The sequence below is a fragment of the Salmo salar genome, chromosome ssa04, assembly GCF_905237065.1.
Source record: "Salmo salar chromosome ssa04, Ssal_v3.1, whole genome shotgun sequence".
NCBI lineage: Eukaryota > Metazoa > Chordata > Actinopteri > Salmoniformes > Salmonidae > Salmo > Salmo salar.
In genome coordinates, this window is record NC_059445.1 from 27,858,818 (window position 1) to 27,880,703 (window position 21,886).

The window sequence follows — 21,886 nt, forward strand, 5'->3', positions numbered from 1 at the left end:
CTTCATTCAGAAATGACATTTGTCAACCCACTCTGTGTGTGTGTGTGTGTGTGTGTGTGTTGGTTATAATTGATGGTGCCACATCCACAGAGATGATACAATAACCTCTAAGATGAATCGGTCAAGGTGCACCAAACACCCTGCCTTACGCCTGGGTTTTATCATTAACGAACTAATGTCCAGCTAATGAGATGTGCATACTTGTAAAGGAAAGGGTATCTGTAAAGTGGAGATTAATACTACGAGGTTTATGGGGAAAGAACATCAGATTTAGGCAGACCTGCTAAGTAGACACGTCATTGTCAAAGCCCTAGGGGATATCGTCAGACTTTGTCCGAGGTAGTAACACTGTCGTCATTAAAAATTAAATGTATAGCATAAGTTGCTAAAACTCTTTTGTACTATTCCTGAATGATGCTTTTTGTTGCAAGTGTTGCGGTGTCTTCCCCATTCAGGTAGATGTTAGTTTATGGGATGTTAACTTGATGTGATGCCATCCTCTGACCTCCATAATGTGACCTTACAAAACGTGTTGTGATTAGGGTCTTGGCACCATTCCACCCAACTCCCTGGCTTTAGCGCTAAACCCAAACTCCAAAGCGATTTGCAGGTAGAGCTCCTGGAAAAGGTGCTCTCATCCTCTACCTAAGCAACTTACTACATTTGCCAAAACCATAGAAAGCGTATTACGCACACCTTTTGTATGGCCACAGATTACTATAATTCCTCTGTCAGAGCCAAGTCGAGGTTCTCCTGAAGAGCTATACCGGCGTAAACACGATTTCGGTTACAACCACATGTTCAATCCCTTCACGTTTCCGCTAATGCACACGCAGACTCTGCTGAGGTAATCCTTGGTGGTCATGATCCTTAGGGTCATCATTATCCAATTGTTTTGTCATGTGTTTCCTGTGCCCCTTGCCACGAACCCTCCCCCATAGCTAATGTCTTAACGAGATAAAGGAAGCAGCCCAGATGGGCAACCTGGTATCTCTCGTCAACCAACATATGGCGTCGAGATTGAGCCCCATCATAAAGGTCATAGGCCACATAGGAGCTTATGGGTCAGCAGCTAAAATACTGGGCCCTGAATTCTAACCTGGTGGTCCTGTATGGGGAAAACAACATTTATGAGAAAAGCTAAAGGGCCTTACCTGGCCAACAAACACGTGAAGTTAATAATTGGTTTTGTTGTGGTGTGAGTCACGCCCCACTCCCCTTTTTGGTTTGCGACCACAAGCTGAATTGTTAGAATTGGTTACATTCCTATGGATGTTTTAAAATATTCAAATTACACAGACCTATATCAACCTGTGCTTAGAACTTTGACTTCCAACCCATGTGATGGAGGATGTTTCCTTACCTTCTGCAGGTTGTGGCCACTGATGTGGATGGCAGGGATTTCGGTACGGTGCGCTACTCCATCTCTGACGGCTTTGATAAACAGGACACGCACCCTCTCTTCCAAATCAACCCAGACTCTGGAGAGCTTTGCATCTCACAGGATATCGACAGGGATTCGGGCCTGGCGACCTATGATTTATTAGTGAAAGCTGAGGATCAGGTGAGTTGAGAATGATCAAGTAGTTATATTAGTAGTTATACACTGTGTACAAAACATTAAGAACACCTTCCCAATAGTGTGTTGCACCTCCCCAAACCTTTTGCCCTCAACAGACTCAATTAGTCCAGCATGGACTCTAAAAGGTGTCGAAAGCGTTCCACAAGGATGCTGACCCATGCTTCCCACTGGTGTCATGTTGGCTGGATGTCCTTTGGGTGGTGGACCATTGTAATATATACAGTACCAGTCAAAGTGTTGGACACCTACTCATTCAAGGTTTTTAAAAAACATATTTTTTTACTATTTTACATTTGTCTTCACTGTTATTCTACAAAACTATGAAATAACACACATGACTCGTGTAATAACCCAAAAAGTGTTAAACAAATCAAAATATATTTTATATTAGAGATTCTTCAAAGTAGCCACAATTTGCCTTGATGACAGCTTTGCATTCTCTGAAGCAGCTTCATGAGGTAGTCACCAGGAATGCATTTCAAATAACAGGTGTGCCTTGTTAAAAGTTAATTTGTGGAGTTTCTTTCCTTAATGCGTTTGAGCATATCAGTTGTGTTGTGACAAGGTAGGGGTGGTATACTGAATATAGCCCTGTTTGGTAAAAGACCAAGTCCGTATTATGGCAAGAACAGCTCAAATAAGCAAAGAGGAGGAAAATAACACTGGAACATGCATGAGAGCACCAGCTGTACCGGAAGACTGTGTGATCACGCTCTCAACCTTTAAACAGGTCAACATTCACAAGGCCGTAGGGCCAGATGGATTACCAGGACGTGTACTGCGAGCATGCGCTGACCAACTAGCAAGTGTCTTCACTGACGTTTTCAACCTGGCCGAGTCTGTAATACCAACATGTTTTAAGCAGACCACCATAGTGCCTGTGCCCAAGAACACTAAGGTAACCTGCCTAAATGACTACCGACCCGTAGCACTCACGTCTGTAGCCATGAAGTGCTTTGAAAGGCTGGTCATGGCTCACATCAACACCATTATCCCAGAAACCCTAGACCCACTCTAATTTGCATACCGCCCCAACAGATCCACAGATAATGCAATCTCTATTGCACTCCACACTAGCCTTTCTCTCCTGGACAAAAGGAACACCTATGTGAGAATGCTATTCATTGACTACAGCTCAGCGTTCCACACCATAGCTTATTGATGAGTTGAGGGAACTAAGGACCCTGGGACTAAACACCTCCCTCTGCAACTGGATCCTGGACTTCCTGACGGGCCGCCTCCAGGTGGTAAGGGTAGGTAACAACACATCCGCCACGCTGATCGTCAACACGGGGGCCCTCAGCGGTGCGTGCTCAGCCGCCTCCTGTACTCACTGTTCACTCATGACTGCACGGCCAGGCACGACTGCACGGCCAGGCACGACTCCAACACCATTAAATTTGACGATGACACAACAGTGGTTGGCCTGATCACCGACTACAATGAGACAGCCTATAGGGAGGAGGTCAGAGACCTGGCCGTGTGGTGCCAGGACAACAATCTCTCCCTCAACATGATCAAGACAAAGGAGATGATTGTGGACTACAGGAAAAAGAGGACCGAGCATGCCCCCATTCTCATCGACGGGGCTGCAGTGGAGTAGGTTGAGAGCTTCAAGTTCCTTGGTGTCCACATCACCAACAAACTAACATGGTCCTAACACACCAAGACAGTTGTGAAGCAGGCACGACAAAACCTATTCCCCCTCAGGAGACTGAAAAGATTTGTCATGGGTCCTCAGATCCTCAAAAGGTTCTACAGCTGCACCATTGAGAGCATCCTGACTGGTTGCGTCACCTCCTGGTATTGCAACTGCTCGGCTTCCGTCTGCAAGGCACTACAGAGGGTAGTGCGAACGGCCCAGTACATCACTGGGGCCAAGCTTCCTGCCATCCAAGACCTCTATACCAAATGGTGTCAGGAAGGCCCTAAAAATTGTCAGACTCCAGCCACCCTAGTTATAGACTGTTCTCTCTGCTACCACACGGCAAGCGGTACCAGAGCGCCAATTCTAGGTCCAAGAGGCTTCTAAACAGCTTCTACCCCCCCAAGCCATATGACTTCTGAACAACTAGTCAAATGGCTACCCAGACTATTTGCATTGCCCCCCCCCCTCTCTCCACGCCACGCTCTGTTGTCATCTATGCATATTCACTTTAATAACTCTACCTACATGTACATACTACCTCAACAGAACCGGTGCCCCAGACATTGACTCTGTACCGGCACCGCCCTTTGTATATTATGTTTTTACTGCTGCTCTTTAATTACTTGTTATCTCTTATCTGTAATTTTTTGCAACTGCACTGTTGGTTACGGGCTCGTAAGTAAGCATTTCACTAAGGTCTACACCTGTTGTATTCGGCGCCTGTGACTAATACATTTTTTATTTGAATTGCACAAAGAAACCGCTACTGAAGGACACCAATAATAAGAAGAGACTTGCTTGCGCCAAGAAACACGAGCAATGGACATTAGACTGCTGGAAAAAATGTATGATTTTTTTGGTTCCAACCGCCATGTCTATGTGAGACGCCGAGTAGCTGAACGGATGATCTCTGCATGTGTGGTTCCCACCGTGAAGCATGGAGGTGGTGTGGGGGTGCTTTGCTGGTGGCACTGTCAATGATTTATTTAGAATTTAAGTCCCACTTAACCAGCATGCCTACCATAGCATTCTGCAGTGATACGCCATCCCATCTGGTTTGTGCTCAGTGGGACTATTATGTTTTTCAACAGGACAATGACCCAACACACCTCCAGACCAAGAAGGAGAGTGATGGAGTGCTGAATCAGATGACCTGGGGTCTCATTTATAAACGTTGTGTAGGCACAAAAGAAGGCGTACACCACTTTCTAAGCAAACTTTGAGATTTATAAAAAAAAACTAGCTTGACAGGAGAATGTGCGGTCCTCCATGGACACTTTGACCCATATGTACGCACATAAACTGGAGAAATGAGAAACTGCAACTCCGATGGCAGAAGGTTGAAATTCGAAACGCTTTGAAATGGATACCATTGTGTAAAATAAATCGAAACATTACCTCTCACAAACTCAGCAAAAAAGAGACATCCTCTCACTGTCAATTGAGTTTATTATCAGAAAACTTAACGTGTAAATATTTGTATGAACATAAGATTCAACAACTGAGACAAACTGAACAAGTTCCACAGATGTGAGTAACAGAAATTGAATGTGTCCCTGAACAAAGGGATGGTCAAAAGTAACAGTCAGGTGTGGCCACCAGCTGCATTAAGTACTGCAGTGCATGTCCTCCTCATTGACTGCACCAGATTTGCCAGTTCTTGCTTTGAGATGTTACCCCACTCTTCCACCAAGGCACCTGCAAGTTCCCGGGCATTTCTGGGGGGAATGGCCCTAGCCCTCACCCTCCGATCCAACCGGTTCCAGACATGCTCAATGGGATTTAGATCCGGGCCCTTCGCTGGCCATGGCAGAACACTAACATTCCTGTCTTGCAGGAAATCATGCACAGAATGAGCAGTATGGCTGATGGCATTGTCATGCTGGAGGGTTATGTCAGGATGAGCCTATAGGAAGGGTACCACATGAGGGAGGAGGTCTTCCCTGTAACGCAAAGCGTTGAGATTGCCTGCAATGGCAACAAGCTCAGTCTGATGATGCTGTGACACACCGCCCCAGACCATGACGGACCCTCCACCTCCAAATTGATCCTGCTCCAGAGTACAGGCCTCAGTGTAACTCTCATTCCTTCGACGATAAACGTGAATCCGACCATCACCCCTGGTAAGACAAAACCGCAACTCGTCAGTGAAGAGCACTTTTTGCCAGTCCTGTCTGGTCCAGTGACGGTGGGTTTGTGCCCATAGGTGACGTTGTCGGTGGTGTCTGGTGAGGACCTGCCTTACAACAGGCCTACAAGCCCTCACTCCAGCCTCTCTCAGCCTATTGCGGACAGTCTGACCACTGATGGAGGGATTGTGCGTTTCTGGTGTAACTCGGGCAGTTGTTGTTGCCATCCTGTAACTGTCCCCCAGGTGTGATGTTCGGATGTACCGATCCTGTGCAGGTGTTACACGTGGTCTGCCACTGCGAGGACGATCAGCTGTCCGTCCTGTCTCCCTGTAGTGCTGTCTTAGGCGTCTCACAGTACGGACATTGCAATTTATTTTCCTGGCCACATCTGCAGTCCTCATGCCTCCTTGCAGCATGCCTAAGGCATGTTCATGCTGATGAGCGGAGACCCTGGGCATCTTTCTTTTGGTGTTTTTCAGAGTCAGTAGAAAGGCCTCTTTTAGTGTCCTAAGTTTTCATAACTGTCAGTAAGCTGTTAGTGTCTTAATGACTGTTCCACAGGTGCATGTTAATTAATTGTTTATGGTTCATTGAACAAGCATGGGAAACGGTGTTTAAACCCTTTACAATGAAGATCTGTGAAGTTATTTGGAATTTTACAAATTATCTTTGAAAGACAGGGTCCTGAAAAAGGGCCATTTCTTTTTTTGCAGAGTTTATTATATTTGAGGAGTTCCCTGGAGTGCATACAAAAAAAACACACAAAGAATATGATTTAGGACGATAAATGCAAACTGAGATCTGTTTTTGCAAAACAACCCCTCATATGTTGTACAGTTTAATCGGGATTCATATTTAATTGGATCTGTAATTAAACAATACTTGCATGTTATGAAATGTATTCTAATAAATTATGTTTAAACTGATGCCGTTTTCGATGCCTCAGGCGGGCAGATACGAGTGTACAGTTACATATTGTTTTCACATGTTTGTTGAGCAGAACTGTCAATGTGATAATGGCCCTGTCATTGTCAGTTACAATCAGGGTAATTACCATACCTGAAGGTGTTACGCAATTTTGTAGCTTTAACAATCAAATGGGTGGGTATTTAAAAGGCATGCAATTACAATGTGTAATGACGCATAATGGCTGCTTTGGCACTGTTGGAAGATTTGGCGAATGGAAGAATTCTGAGAGAGCGAATTTCCTGAGACCAAGATTTACTGGCCAATGATGATGAGTGGCTTATGTGCCATTTCCGATTACCAAGCGCTGTTCTCTTGGATCTCTGTGCTGTAGTGGGCCCAGCTTTACTGAGAAGCACCAGCAGAAACCAAGCTGTGCCTGTCCCACTTCAATCCTTGGCAACCTCGTTAATAGCATCTGTGAGGACATGGCTGCTGGAAGGTTGTGACACACAAGGTGCAGTGGAGACACCGAGGCTGGGCGCACTCAGCTCCTGCTCAGCTGCAGCATCACCGACCCCGCTGGAACACGCAGCGACTAAAAACAATAGAAATGTCACAATTGTGTAAATAAATGTTTAAACCGAAATTGAATGCATTTGGTTTACTCGTCTTCAAATGAGGGAATACTAATTACGTACCTGGATCATCCGGTGCATCTTGCATGTCCGTGTCCCCCTCCACCTCCGTCACTACTCCACTCAGGAGGGATTCCCCTATAATACTGGCATGTCGCTCATCAAGGGGGTTGAGCTCCGATGTCCCTTTTCCCCCACCTGTGGCACAAACACTTTGTCTGTGTAAGGCCTTTTGGCCTCCACTTTTATGTCGGACCACTTCTTATTTCTGAGAGGGTCCGACCTTCTGAGCCAGCAGCATTCACAGCATCCGCCACATGCTACTACTCTAATGCTTTTTTGGCCATTTGTAATGCCCACACCAAACAATATATTATTTCTTGGTTCAACTTCCCCTACAAGAACTTCCATTTTACGCTGGGTGAAATTTCTTTTTTTTAGCCTTTCTGTCGGGATTTGCCGTCATTGTTGTCATGCAGTCAGTATGGATGAATATTAATTAGGGGGGTTTCACTGACTATAGGCAACTATGGGAGTTAAAAGGGTGGGACAAGACGCTCGTTCACTTGCGCCAAATTTCGAGTTGATTATGGTTTATAAAGGGAAACTGGCATTGGATGTGCGTGTGCACTGTTATAAATCAGAGTATTTTTGTGAGTAAGCAATTTGCGTTTCGTCCGTACGCCACCTTTTGACATGAATCCTCCGCACAGTTTTATAAATGATGCCACTGGCCTCCACAATCACCCGACCTCAACCCAATTGAGATGGTTTGGGATGTGTTGGACCACAGAGCGAAGGAAAAGCAGCCAAGAAGTGCTCAGCATATGTGGGAACTCCTTCAAGACTGTTGGAAAAGCATTCCAGGAGAAGCTGGTTGAGAGAATGCCAAGAGTGTGTGAAGGGTGGCTATACTTCGAATCTCAAATATAAAATATATTTAAAATTTTTTAACATGATTCCATATGTTTTAATAGTTTTGATATCTTTACTATTATTCTACAATGTAGAAAATAGTAAAAATGAAGAAACGCTTTTTTGACTGTGTCTGTGATATATAAAATGGTGTACTTTTTACCCCTTTTTCTCCCCAATTTTGTGATATCCAATTGGTAGTTAGTCTTGTCTCATCGTTGCAACTCCCGTACGGACTCGGGAGGGAAGAAAGTTGAGAGCCATGCGTCCTCTGAAACCCGACCCTGCCAAGCTGCACTGCTTCTTGACACACTTCTCGCTTAACCAGGAAGCCAGCCGCACCAATGTGTCGGAGGAAACACCGTACAACTGGCGACCGAAGTCAGCGTGCATGCGCCCGGGCCGCCGCAAGGAGTCGCTAGAGCGTGATTGGACAAGGACATCCCGGCCAGCCAAACCCTCCCCTTATCCGGACGACGCTGGGCTAATTGTGCGCTGCCTCATGGGTCTCCTGGTTGTGGCCGGCTGCGACACAGCCTGGGATTGAACCTTTGTCTGTAGTGATGCCTCAAGCACTACGAAGCAGTGGCTTAGACCCTTGCGCCACTTGGGAGGCGGTGGCGCATTCTTGATACACACAGGAAACTTAAGCATGGAAAAACCCAGCAGCGTTGCAGTTCTTGACACAAACCAGTGCGTCTGGCAGCTACTACCGTACCCCGTTCAAAGTAACATCTTTTCTTGCCCATTCACCTTTTGAATGCCACACATACACAATACAAGTCTCAATTATCTCAAGGTTTAAAAATCCTTATTTAAACTGTCTCCTCCACTTAATTTACACTGATTTTGAAGTGGATTTTGAAGTGACATCAATAAGGGATCATAGTTTTCACCTGGGCAGTCTGTCATGGAAAGAGCAGGTGTTCATAATGTTTTTGTATACTCAGTATTACCTCATATTTACAGTTTCACGTATCCCTTAGATTTTGTTCCTGTCACTGAATCTGCAGATAGTGTCTATTTTGAAAAAGGGTCAACTTGCAATAACTGTGGTATCAGTTTTTTTTTTCCCCTTCTTAACTAAGTTCAATGTGTTCACTGTAAGTCACTGTGGATAAGCGGTTATGCTAAATTACAGTACATGTAAATATCTTTGAATATTGTTTGTCTGATATTGAAACATTGTACAAGATTGCTGGTGTTTGTCACTGTCCTGGACGGTCTTACTGTTTTGTTAATATTCTACCCTATAATATTCTTCTCTCCCTCTTTGCCCAACAGGGAGGTTTGAGTGCCCAGACGTATGTCCACATAGAGGTGGATGACTTGAATGACAACCCACCGGTGTTCAACCCAGAGAAGTACGTGACCAGCGTCAGCAGCCACGCACAGCCCGGCACAGAGGTCCTCAACGTCATCGCAACCGACAGGGACTCTGGGGACTACGGTCACGTTACCTACCAGATCCTGGCCGGGGACCTGTCCTCCCTTTTCTCAGTGGATAAAACTACAGGTAGGATGACAGCAGAGATCTCTGGGATAAGAATGAAACAGGGTTGTGGTCAAATATTTTTTTCAATTCAGTGAATTAAGTCCTCGTAGAAAACCATGGGCAATTTTCAATACAGGAAGTAAATTAAAATTCACTTCTTGAATTGAAAACTGAATTGACCACAACTCTAGGTCTTGGTTGTTGTGTCGTGGAGGAACACAGTGTTAAGGGTCTGCTTATTGTAGTACTATGTTGTCAACTTGTGTTTACGAAATCCCCTCCCGTCCTCCATTGTATACCCAAACCACTTAGTGTTCTTACTGGACTAATTGTGCCACAGCCCAACCCCACATCACAAGCACAGCATAGGTAGTTGATGTAGTTTTACCAAGTGCTAATCAGGTTTTGCACTGAATTGTGTCTATTACATCAGGTGTCTTTAAACCCATTTTGAGGTGAATATTATTGCCTTGCTGTCAAAATCCACGAAATACCATACTCCTCTGTACATAATCTTTTGAAAAAATATTTATGCTCCCTGACTGTCTAGCTTGTGGTGATTAGCTTTCTGGACACAATGTTAACTACGATTACTGAAAGATTAAATTATTACATGGTCCAATATCATTTCGATAATTTGGCTCACGGGCTGCATCTTGCTCATGGGCTGCCAGTTTGAGATTCCTGTACTACACCTGTAATGTCAGTCTTATGTCAATGAATTCAAATTATTAATTTGTACACTACTTGTAGGTATGACTTGTGTCAACCTTCGAGCTTTCTAAACTCCACCACAATTTTTTTTCAATACAAAATTAAGAAATACATTTGTGGATGACTTTGACAATGGAGTATTTTTCTTGCTTCATTTACTGTATTCACCTCAATTCCTTCACGCAGCTGGTCAGTCACATTGACCATGCACGTATAACATATAACCTGCAGCTAGAAGTCTCACTTGCACCCTGGCATCATTTGATGCCAGCAGCCACATTGCGATAAACAAGTGCTTACTCGGCATAAGCCCCCAGTAGTGGACATGATTGCTATTGTCACCTCACAGCAGGGATGCTGCAGATTTAGGAAGGCCTGCCCTTGAAGTCTGCAGTAGATACCATTGTCCTAAATGATGGCACACTACCATGATTAAGACAATTGAATGCGTTCATAATGGTACAAGCCGGTGACCATTTGAAAAGCAACATACAGCCGTGGTATAGTAGAGAGAGTTATTGCAGTTTAACATGTTTGTGTCATGGCGTCAGAAAGCACATGATTTTTACAGAGCCGAGTGAACTCCTACAGATGACGTCGTAATGAAAGCATTATAATAATTCTGACCAATAGTTTCCAGAACAATGTCTATTTGCGTTTTACTATGACGCAGGCTCATAAAAATAGTTTGAGGGTAAATTAATTAATTAACTACTGCTAAGCTAATTGTTACCATTGCTATTTCTCCAGCCATCTGTGCAGGCCCTGTGGGAGCCCTTTTATTAACTGAGGCTTTCCAGTACAATACTGCCTGAAATCGGTGAGATTTGAGGGTGAATTCAGGTGACAAAATTAGCTGACCCCTGGGCCATATGTCCTGTGTCTGTTGTGCTCCACACATAATCTACCATTCAAGAGAAGCCCAATTTTAAAGGTGCAATATGCAGAAATCATTCTGCCATTTCCTGATTGTTAAAATTCTAATAGTTTGCCTAGTTTCAGTTTGTGTGACAAACAAGCACTCGGTGTAAAGAATCATTGTACAATCCAGACCGCTGTGAAATATCTTTTCAATAACCAAAAATATTTTCAGCTGTTTGAAGCTGGTGTACAAAACCGAAAGTAAAAGACGCAAAACCAAAATTTAAGACCAGGACGCTTAGAAGTAGGACACATTGAACAGATCTACCGCTTCATAACTTGCTTTTAATGAGAGTGACAGATCTATAACTCACATTTCCATGTGACTTTGGTCGGGTCGCCCAAAAAGTTACATATTGCAGTTTTAAGAAGCCCAATCATGATGTGAATAATCCTTCCCTACCATGGCAACAAGTTGAATATAGATTTATACCCCTGATTTAATTAATAAAGAAATTGATATGTTGATTTGAATTCTATATTTTTTTCTCCAAATTTACAAAATGACAAATGTAACTCTAGCAATTGATTTTCCCCTGTTACTTCGAACAAAAAAATCCAAAATGTTGACCGTTCTCATCCTTTTGCCTCTACAGGTGTGGTCTACCTGACCTCCACCCTGACCCACCTTGGCACTGCGAGCATCAAGCTGGCTATTACCGCCCAGGACAGTGAGGGTGTGACGTCGGCCCGACCCGCGGAGGTCACGGTGAACGTCCTGCGCAGTGCCCAGGCCCCAGCAGTTTTTCAGAGGTCACGCTATGCCTTCACCGTGCCCGAGAACGCCCTGCCTGGTACCCCGGTGGGCCTCGTGGAGGCCCTCAACCCTGCCAGTGAGTAGTGGATGGACGGGTGTGAGATGTTGATGGGGCTCTTATTGTGTGGGTTGTATCAGTGTAAACCAGATGGTAATGTCTCTTTCTTGTCCACTGAAAGACTAGGTGCAGTTCAACTATGTTGCTTACAACTATCTAATCCATTCAGATGCGAAATGAGTCTAGTGGCCCAGTCACTAGTAGGTGAAAGTAATCCATGACTTGTTTGTTTTGTCTGTTAAAGTGACAGACTTCTGTCACTCCCCTTTTTTTAACTGTCCCTCTTCTTCCTGACCAGGCTTAGTGCAGTTGTCAGCTGAGGTGGATGTAGGGTGAAGTTGCTCTTAGACGCTAATCTCGGTCAGTTTAGCATTTTCCCCACTAATGGTTAAGGTTAGGATTGGGGAAGGGGAAGCTGATCATAGATCTGTACCTAGGGGGAAACTTCACCCCGGAGCGCTTAGGTGAGTGCTGGGCTGGTGGGAGGCGGGGGTGTGTGTGTGTGTATGTGTGTGTGTGTGTAAGTCTCTCTCCCCCCTGGATGATCACACAAAGGGGATTTGGATGGCTTTGGTGCTCTTCAGCACCTGCCAGGGCCATAAGTGTATGTGCAAATGATTGTGACACAATGTGAATTTTCTTGCCTCCTGTTAACTTCTCACCACCTATGGCTCACAACACTTTGCTATTAAAATATAAACACAGGGATATTTTGGTATTACCCTTTACTGTGTTCTACCTTGTTTTGATTTGTCTGCTATGCAGGTGTATTAGTCTGTTAGTGGATTGACTATATAAAGACTACAATATACAACTGGCAATGAGGTATTTGCCAACAAAGGCAATGAGTATTAGGCTGATATGAAAACCTGCCGTTTTGTCCTGTTAATGCTGCATGACCAAACTGAAATGGACAGAATGGCACATTATCCAAAGTGAATTCCACTGTACTGTAGGCTACTGCAACTTCTTTCCATGGACATTGTATTGTTTAAGAAAAGTTGCAACATAAATTGTAAAATGCAATGTTTAGAATCGCCTCCATAATGTGCCATCACATCTTTTAAAAAATATGATTTTCTCACGTGACGTGTTTTTCACTTCTTATCATTTAGCTGTACGTGGGTAGCTGACAAGGGCCCATATTCAAGCGTCTCAGAGTAGGAGTTAAGATAAAACTGATCCTACTCTGAGATTCTTTATGAATACGAGCCCTGATCTTCAATAATCCAAGTGAACTAGCTTTTCAATAAGACCTGTACTTTTTCCTGGAGGAATTCCTTTGGGGATTCCCTTACTGTGGAGAGTTTCCCACTTTTCGATTTCCCTGGTTTATCCCGTCACTGGCAACTCAGAGCAGTGTCACTCCTAGCTCTGGTCCAAGGCGTTAGTGTAGCTTGCTAACACCTGAAGGCTCAGGAGCTATGTCACTCCTTTCAGTGTGTCTAAACGACTAAGCCTTTCTTCTGCAGTAGACAGTCATTTAAGGTTGTCTCGTTGGTTAACAGATTAACCCCTTGGAGATATTCTTGATGTTTCACAGTTTTGTCTGCTTTTAGGGAGGGGAGGGAAAGCCCCCTCTTAAGCCCCCCTCAAAGCTTTACTGTTCCCCTTGGCTGTTAGGGTATAGTTACTGTTAAAACACGGGGGGAGGATTCCCATTATCACATTTTGTGAAAGTTGAATTGGTTGCTTGATGAGTTATTATGTTCATTGTTTGACTAAATAGGAATAATTATACAGGTCAGCCAAAAATACCTGATATTGTGGGGCCTAGTTTTATTTCAATATTTATATCCATTCATAAATGTTTTTCTTGTCATCCCAGACTCAGTGGACTCGTTGTCGTACCGCATCTCATCGGGCGACCCCCACGGTCTGTTCTCTGTCCACTCCAGTTCGGGCCTGATCAGTACCAGCCACCCGCTGGACCACGAGTCCCAGCCCTATGCCCTCCTGGTGCTCCAGTGCCATGCGGGCACCGCCTCGCCCGTCTACAGCAGCACCCAGGTCAACGTCACCATCGCTGACATCAACGACAACGCGCCTGTCTTCCCCAAAATGGCAGACACCGTCGCCGTGTCCCAAAACACGCCTCCCGGAACGGTTTTGTTCATAGCCCATGCCCACGATGCAGACAGCGGCGCAAATGGGAGGGTGCGGTATTTCCTGTCACGTGGTAGTGCTAGTGGGAGTGTGCCATTTTATGTGGATGCTGACCAGGGTACAGTGTACTTAAACCAAAGCTTCTCTCGGGACCCACGACCAAAGTACACCTTCGAAATACTGGCGAAAGGACATGGGCGAACCTTCGCTCACCGCCACGCTGATGCTCACGGTCAATGTGGCACGCAGTGCTACTGAAGACACCCTGGCCTTCGAGACACTAGTCTACCAGGTGGAAATGGGCGAGGGCACCCAGATAGACACCCGGGTCATCCAGGTGAGGGCACATCGAAGCCGAGGAAGCAGCAGCCACCAACAGGGGTCCAACCCCAATCCAGTCCTCTCCTACTCCCTGGAGCCTGACCCAGACTTTCCCCCTCCGCCTCTCCGAGTCCACCCCGCGAGTGGGTGGCTCTTTCTTTCCCAAAACCTCGACTACGAAACAGAGCCCATGTTTCGCTTCAAAGTCCTCGCCACTGTTCAAGATGAAACAACACTAGCTATGGCTAACACCACCGCTACAACCAATGTTATCGTGCTTGTCCTAGATGAGAATGACAATGCACCAGTGTTCACCAGCCTGGCCTACTTCTTCACGGTCCAAGAGGGGCCTTCGCCCCAGGGCCTGGTGGGGACGGTGCAGGCGGTGGACCGAGACTCCAGGAAGAATGCGCAGCTGTCCTACATCCTGCTGTCGGACGGGAAACACTTCCGCATCAACACCAAAACAGGTAAGAGGCCCTTTCCAAAGACTTGTGCATACTTCCTTTCATCCCTTCATTGAAGTAATCCCTGATCTGACATGACTGGATGTGTTAAAGCTATGATGTGGGACCTTTGCTTTCACCAATCCATTTGTGATTTATTTCTCCTAGGAATGGAGCAGGTAAGGATTCATTTTAACAGCATTTCAAACTGGGCAGAGTGATCATAGATCATGTTTAAGCCTATGATAGAAGTGGCATTAAATGGTAGTTTCCCTAGAATATGGAGTAGCCAGTCAAATTGAAAGAGTAGCCTGCCATGGTGGTCCGGGCTGTCTAGTATGAAATCAAATGTGGTGCCCTCTGGACCACTAATACATTGATTTCACCCCAAATACACAGCTAAATTCTCCGGTCTATGATTTTTACATTTAATTTTCATTCTACTAGTCAAGTCAGTTTGGAACAAATTCTTATTTACAATGACTGCTTATGACCAGCGCTTATGGAAAACACTGATTTTAAAGCTGAAATCAGTAATGGTTAAATTGCCACATCTGTTTGCAATATTACAACAGATGTCAACAGTCGACTATTACGGATTCCAGCTTTAAGAATCTCATACAAGATTGCAGATACTTATATTTCCCAATGCCTACCCTATCTATGGTAATGGGGTTGCAGGTAGCCTAGCGGTTAGAGTCTAATAGTTAGAGCATTGGGCTAGTAACTGAAAGGTCGCTCGTTCAAATCCCAAGACAACCAGGTGAATAATCTGTTAATGTGCCTTTGAGCGAGGGACTTAACCCTAATTGCTCTAGGATCGCCGTTGATAATGTCAGACCCTGGCCGTGACCGGGGGTAGTTAGTATATGCAAAAAGACACATTTCAAATTCATATTAATACACACTTGTACATGTAAATAGGACAAATATAAGCACCCACCAAATGATTATTTCTAACACTAATGCTTTCTCACTCTCTTGCCCATCCTGCTCTCCCAGGGGAGATAATCAACTGGGTGTCTCTGGACCGGGAGCAGCACGCTGGACACACCCTGAAGGTGATGGTGACGGACCAGGGCCAGCCCCGCCTCAATGCCACTGCCACCGTTCACATCCTGGTCACCGACATCAATGACAACCCGCCCCAGTTCACCCACCTACCCGCCTCCGGCAAGGAGCTCAACGTCCAGGTAGAGAGACACACACACATTTTCACCAGGCAGCACGTCACATGAGCTGAAACAAGTAACACTTAAAATTGTACTTTCTAACTAATATTATTCGATTATAAATGGCTGTGATAACATGATGATGATGATGATTATTCATTTGTACAAGTTAACTGCAGATTAACAACTGATGGAAATTATAATTTTGAAATGTGATAAAGAAAAGTAACTACACTGCTCAAAAAAGTAAAGGGAACACTTAAACAACACAATGTAACTCCAAGTCAATCACACTTCTGTGAAATCAAACTGTCCACTTAGGAAGCAACACTGATTGACAATAAATTTCACATGCTGTTGTGCAAATGGAATAGACAACAGGTGGAAATTATAGGCAATTAGCAAGACACCCCCAATAAAGGAGTGGTTCTGCAGGTGGTGACCACAGACCACTTCTCAGTTCCTATGCTTCCTGGCTGATGTTTTGGTCACTTTTGAATGCTGGCGGTGCTTTCACTCTAGTGGTAGCATGAGACGGCATCTACAACCCACACAAGTGGCTCAGGTAGTGCAGCTCATCCAGGATGGCACATCAATGCGAGCTGTGGCAAGGTTTGCTCTGTCTACATTTACATTTACATTTAAGTCATTTAGCAGACGCTCTTATCCAGAGCGACTTTCACCTTATAATATCCAGTGGAACAACCACTTTACAATAGTGCATCTAAATCTTTTAAAGGGGGGGGGGGGGGTTAGAAGGATTACTTTATCCTTAGGTATTCCTTAAAGAGGTGGGGTTTCAGGTGTCTCCGGAAGGTGGTGATTGACTCCGCTGTCCTGGCGTCGTGAGGGAGCTTGTTCCACCATTGGGGTGCCAGAGCAGCGAACAGTTTTGACTGGGCTGAACGGGAACTGTGCTTCCTCAGAGGTAGGGAGGCGAGCAGGCCAGAGGTGGATGAATGCAGTGCCCTTGTTTGGGTGTAGGGCCTGATCAGAGCCTGAAGGTACGGAGGTGCCGTTCCCCTCACAGCTCCGTAGGCAAGCACCATGGTCTTGTAGCGGATGCGAGCTTCGACTGGAAGCCAGTGGAGAGAGCGGAGGAGCGGGGTGACGTGAGAGAACTTGGGAAGGTTGAACACCAGACGGGCTGCGGCGTTCTGGATGTCTGTCAGCGTAGTGTCCAGAGCATGGAGGCGCTACCAGGAGACAGGCCAGTACATCAGGAGACGTGGAGGAGGCCGTAGGAGGGCAACAACCCAGCAGCAGGACCGCTACCTCCGCCTTTGTGCAAGGAGGAGCAGGAGGAGCACTGCCAGAGCCCTGCAAAATGACCTCCAGCAGGCCACATTTGTGCGTGTGTCTGCTCAAACGGTCAGAAACAGACTCCATGAGGGTGGTATGAGGGCCCGTCGTCCACAGGTGGGGGTTGTGCTTACAGCCCAACACCGTGCAGGATGTTTGGCATTTGCCAGAGAACACCAAGATTGGCAAATTCGCCACTGGTGCCCTGTGCTCTTCACAGATGAAAGCAGGTTCACACTGAGCACATGTGACAGACGTGACAGAGTCTGGAGACGCCGTGGAGAACGTTCTGCTGCCTGCAACATCCTCCAGCATGACCGGTTTGGCGGTGGGTCAGTCATGGTGTGGGGTGGCATTTCTTTGGGGGGCCGCACAGCCATCCATGTGCTCGCCAGAGGTAGCCTGACTGCCATTAGGTACTGAGATGAGATCCTCAAACCCCTTGTGAGACCCTATGCTGGTGCGGTTGGCCCTGGGTTCCTCCTAATGCAAGACAATGCTAGACCTCATGTGGCTGGAGTGTGTCAGCAGTTCCTGCAAGAGGAAGGCATTGATGCTATGGACTGGCCCGCCCGTTCCCCAGACCTGAATCCAATTGAGCACATCTGGGACATCATGTCTCGCTCCATCCACCAACGCCACGTTGCACCACAGACTGTCCAGGAGTTGGCGGATGCTTTAGTCCAGGTCTGGGAGGAGATCCCTCAGGAGACCATCTGCCACCTCATCAGGAGCATGCCCAGGCGTTGTAGGGAGGTCATACAGGCACGTGGAGGCCACACACACTACTGAGCCTCATTTTGACTTGTTCTAAGGACATTACATCAACGTTGGATCAGCCTGTAGTGTGGTTTTCCACTTTAATTTTGAGTGTGACTCCAAATCCAGACCTCCATGGGTTGATAAATTGGATTTCCATTGATTATTTTTGTGTGATTTTGTTGTCAGCACATTCAACTATGTAAAGAAAAAAATATTTAATAAGATTATTTCATTCATTCAGATCTAGGATGTGTTATTTTAGTGTTCCCTTTATTTTTTTTAGCAGTGTATATAGTTTCTGTGAAGTCACGTATACTAACTCAAAATATTTAATTTGACTGACTGCATGTCCATCGGTATAGTATTTTAGAATGACCCACTATTATGAATGTTATTAATTATGCATGCAGTAGCATGTACATGTTTTTAGCAACACTTGTTTTGTTCATTCATTCTCTTGTTGGTGTTCTTTCAGGTTTGGGCAGGCCTCCCCACAGGCTCATTGGTGACCACCATGTTTGCCAAAGACCTCGATGCAGGAGAAAATGCAACAGTCAGGTTTTGTCTCACCACAGGTAATGTTTTCAAATCTTAACACAGAATTGTTTTACATAAACTCAGCAAAAAAAGAAACGTCCTCTCACTGTCAACTGCGTTTATTTTCAGCAAACTTAACGTGTAAATATTTGTATCAACGTAACAAGATTCAACAACTGAGACATAAACTGAACAAGTTCCACAGACATGTGACTAACAGAAATTTAATAATGTGTCCCTGAACAAAGGGGGGGTCAAAATCAAAAGTAACCGTCAGTATCTGGTGTGGCCACCAGCTGCATTAAGTACTGCAGTGCATCTCCTCCTCATGGACTGCACCAGATTTGCCAGTTCTTGCTGTGAGATGTTATCCCACTCTTCCACCGAGGCACCTGCAAGTTCCCGGGCATTTTTTTGGGGAATGGCCCTAGTCCTCACCCTCCGATCCAACAGGTCCCAGACATGCTCAATGGGATTGAGATCCGGGCTCTTTGCTGGCTATGGCAGAACACTGACATTCCTGTCTTGCAGGAAATCATGCACAGAACGAGCAGTATGGCTGGTGGCATTGTCATGCTGGAGGGTCATGTCAAGATGAGCCTGCAGGAAGGGTACCACATCAGGGAGGAGGATGTCTTCCCTGTAACGCACAGCGTTGAGATTGCCTGCAATGACAAGCTCAGTCTAATGATGCTGTAACACACCGCCCCAGACCATGATGGATCCTCCACTTCCAAATCGATCCCGCTCCAGAGTACAGGCCTCGTTGTAATGCTCAATCCTACGACGATAAACACAAATCCTACCATCACCCCTGGTGAGGCAAAACCACGATTCATCAGTGAAGAGCACTTTTTGCCAGTCCTGTCTGGTCCAGCGATGGTGGGTTTGTGCCCATAGGCGACGTTGTTACCGGTGGTGTCTGGTGAAGACCTGCCTTACAACAGGCCTACAAGCCCTCAGTCCAGCTTCTCTCAGCCTATTGCGGACAGTCTGAGCACTGATGGAGGGATTGGGTGTTCTTGGTCTAACTCAGGCAGTAGTGCTGTCTTAGGCGTCTCACAGTACGGACATTGCAATTTATTGCCCTGGCCTCATGCCTCCTTGCAACATGCCTAAGGCACGTTCACGCAGATGAGCAGGGACCCTGGGCATCTCTCTTTTGGTGTTTTTCAGAATCAGTAGAAAGGGCTCTTTAGTGTCCTAAGTTTTCATAACTGTGTCCTTAATTGCCTACCGTCTGTAAGCTGTTAGTGTCTTAACGACTGTTCCAGAGGTGCATGTTCATTAATTGTTTATGGTTCATTGAACAAGCATGGGAAACAGTATTTAAACCCTTTACAATGAAGATCTGTGAAGTTATTTGGATTTTTACGAATTATCTTTGAAAGACAGGGTCCTGAAAAAGGGGCGTTTCTTTTTTTGCCGAGTTTATTTTAATTGGTCTTACTCGGATACCATTTGACTTAAAGGGACAGTTCATCACAAAGTTAAGATTTAGGTTAGTTCAGGCCCTTTAGGGTTAATGTTTTTAGAGCGCAAAGTTGGTCTTACGTTGCCCTCATTCCAGGCCATTGTGTAGATCCAGCTATACTCATCAATCCAAAATAAGGAAGATGAGCAACATATCATTTTTATCTATGTCTGTATGTGACGTGTAGTTTTCTTTCTTTCCTTCTTTCTCTCTTTCTCTCTACCTTTCTCTCTCTCAGATGAGGAACAGGGCCACTTTGAGATAGACAGTCAGAGCGGAGACATTCGGAGCACGGAGGAATTCACCCAGAACGCCAAGGCCCAATACACCCTGACAGTGGTTGCCACCGACAATGGAGCTGTCCCCCTAGAGGAGACAGCCGTCATTCACCTCCAGGTGCCCTGACCTTCTTTTGCATAATGGGATTGATATTGGCCCAGTTCTCACTGAGTACTACTATGACATGCCTCTACATGTTTGTAATTTACCTTTACCAGTTTCTCTTGTCTAGGGTATCATGCAATTAAGATACCTTATCTTATAATATGTAATAGACAACTGATGATTACTGTGGATGGTTTGGAATTCTAGTGTAATTACTTTAATTTAGTTGCATTTGTAACATGATTTGCACTACTTGAGTCTGCGTTGGCAATTAGACATTTAATGGTTTGAATTGAAGTTGAATTCAACCCATTTCCAGGTTCAAGCTGCAGAGAAACAACACGGCGGCACCCACCCCCAAAGTGTGCGACTCTTCTCCGTGAGGGAGGACGCCAAACCCGGCACTGTCATCGGCTCCGTCCACCTCTCCCCATCCCCAACAACCAATGGCAGGCTGCGTTACTCCATCGCCGAGAGCGACGGGGTCCTTCACTTCGGCCTGGACAGCTCGTCCGGCGACCTGTACCTCAACCAGCCGCTGGACTATGAGTCTACGTCACGCTACTTTCTGGTTGTACATGGCGAGGACGCCACCAGACCAGGGACGAACATGACTGCATTTGTGAGCGTAGCGGTGGAGGATGTGAACGACCACGTGCCCTGGTTCCCCTGCGAGGTGATCACGTTGGGGTTGCTGGAGGACGTAGAAGTCGGAACGCGTGTGATTGCCTTCAATGCCAAAGATGGCGACGGGAGCCTGGCCAACAGCGGCCTGCGTTACTCATTGACCTTTGATCCTGAGCTGGGCAGGTCAAGAGGGTCATCGTTGTCATCCACATCATTTCCTTTCCGCATCCATCCACTCACCGGCACTCTCACCACGACCACTCCCCTGGACCGCGAGAGGACCGTGAGCTTCACGTTCATGGTCACCGCCACCGACCAGGCAGCAAGGGCGGTCGACCGCAAGTTTGCGACTGTGACTGCTCAGGTGTTCTTGCTGGACGTGAATGACAACCGTCCGGCGTTTGTCTCCCAGGACACGGTCCTCGTGATGGAGGACGCAGAGGTGGGGAGCCTGGTGCATCGTGTGGTGGGCGTGGATGATGATGTGGGTGAAAGCGGCCAGGTCACCTATTGTCTTGTCTCTGGGAACAAGGAAGGGTTCTTTACTTTGGAGGAGAAAACAGGTATGCTCTTGGTAGTATTTTGATGAATGACGAAAGTAGGATTCTGGAAAATGTATGAGGAATCATTTACCTCACTACAGTCTTTCCGTAGTTTAATTTCCAGTCGAAGCACAAAGGCCCCCAAAGCAAAGCATCCAGGTAGTCTAATGAATCACACTAAATTCTTCTGCTGCTCTATTGTTCGCTACATACTTTAGTCTGAGACTGCCATTAATGAAGTCGTTTGTGGTGACAAGGGGCATTGTACAAAAAGTCCTCAGAGATTGGATCGTCTCTAACCAATCAGAATATCAAAGCCGATGATGAATTTTCAAACCGCCGCTTTACCCGTGTGCTCTGGCTCTGGTCCGACCAACCTAATTGGTGATTGGACCAATCATACGGCGCTGAATGTGTTTGCATTCGGTGAAGCGGTACTCAGATCCA

General features: G+C 45.9%; 1 protein-coding gene across 1 annotated transcript in view; it reads left to right on the top strand.

The window, feature by feature from the left end:
• dchs2 (dachsous cadherin-related 2) overlaps positions 1-21,886 on the top strand; it is a 57,188-nt gene that overhangs the window by 12,576 nt on the left and 22,726 nt on the right. Inside the window, 9 exon segments of the mRNA XM_014195589.2 lie at positions 1,373-1,564; positions 9,106-9,337; positions 11,548-11,784; positions 13,595-14,128; positions 14,130-14,663; positions 15,642-15,832; positions 18,351-18,450; positions 20,125-20,282; positions 20,590-21,460. Of these exon segments, the coding sequence (XP_014051064.2) occupies positions 1,373-1,564; positions 9,106-9,337; positions 11,548-11,784; positions 13,595-14,128; positions 14,130-14,663; positions 15,642-15,832; positions 18,351-18,450; positions 20,125-20,282; positions 20,590-21,460 (3,049 nt within the window).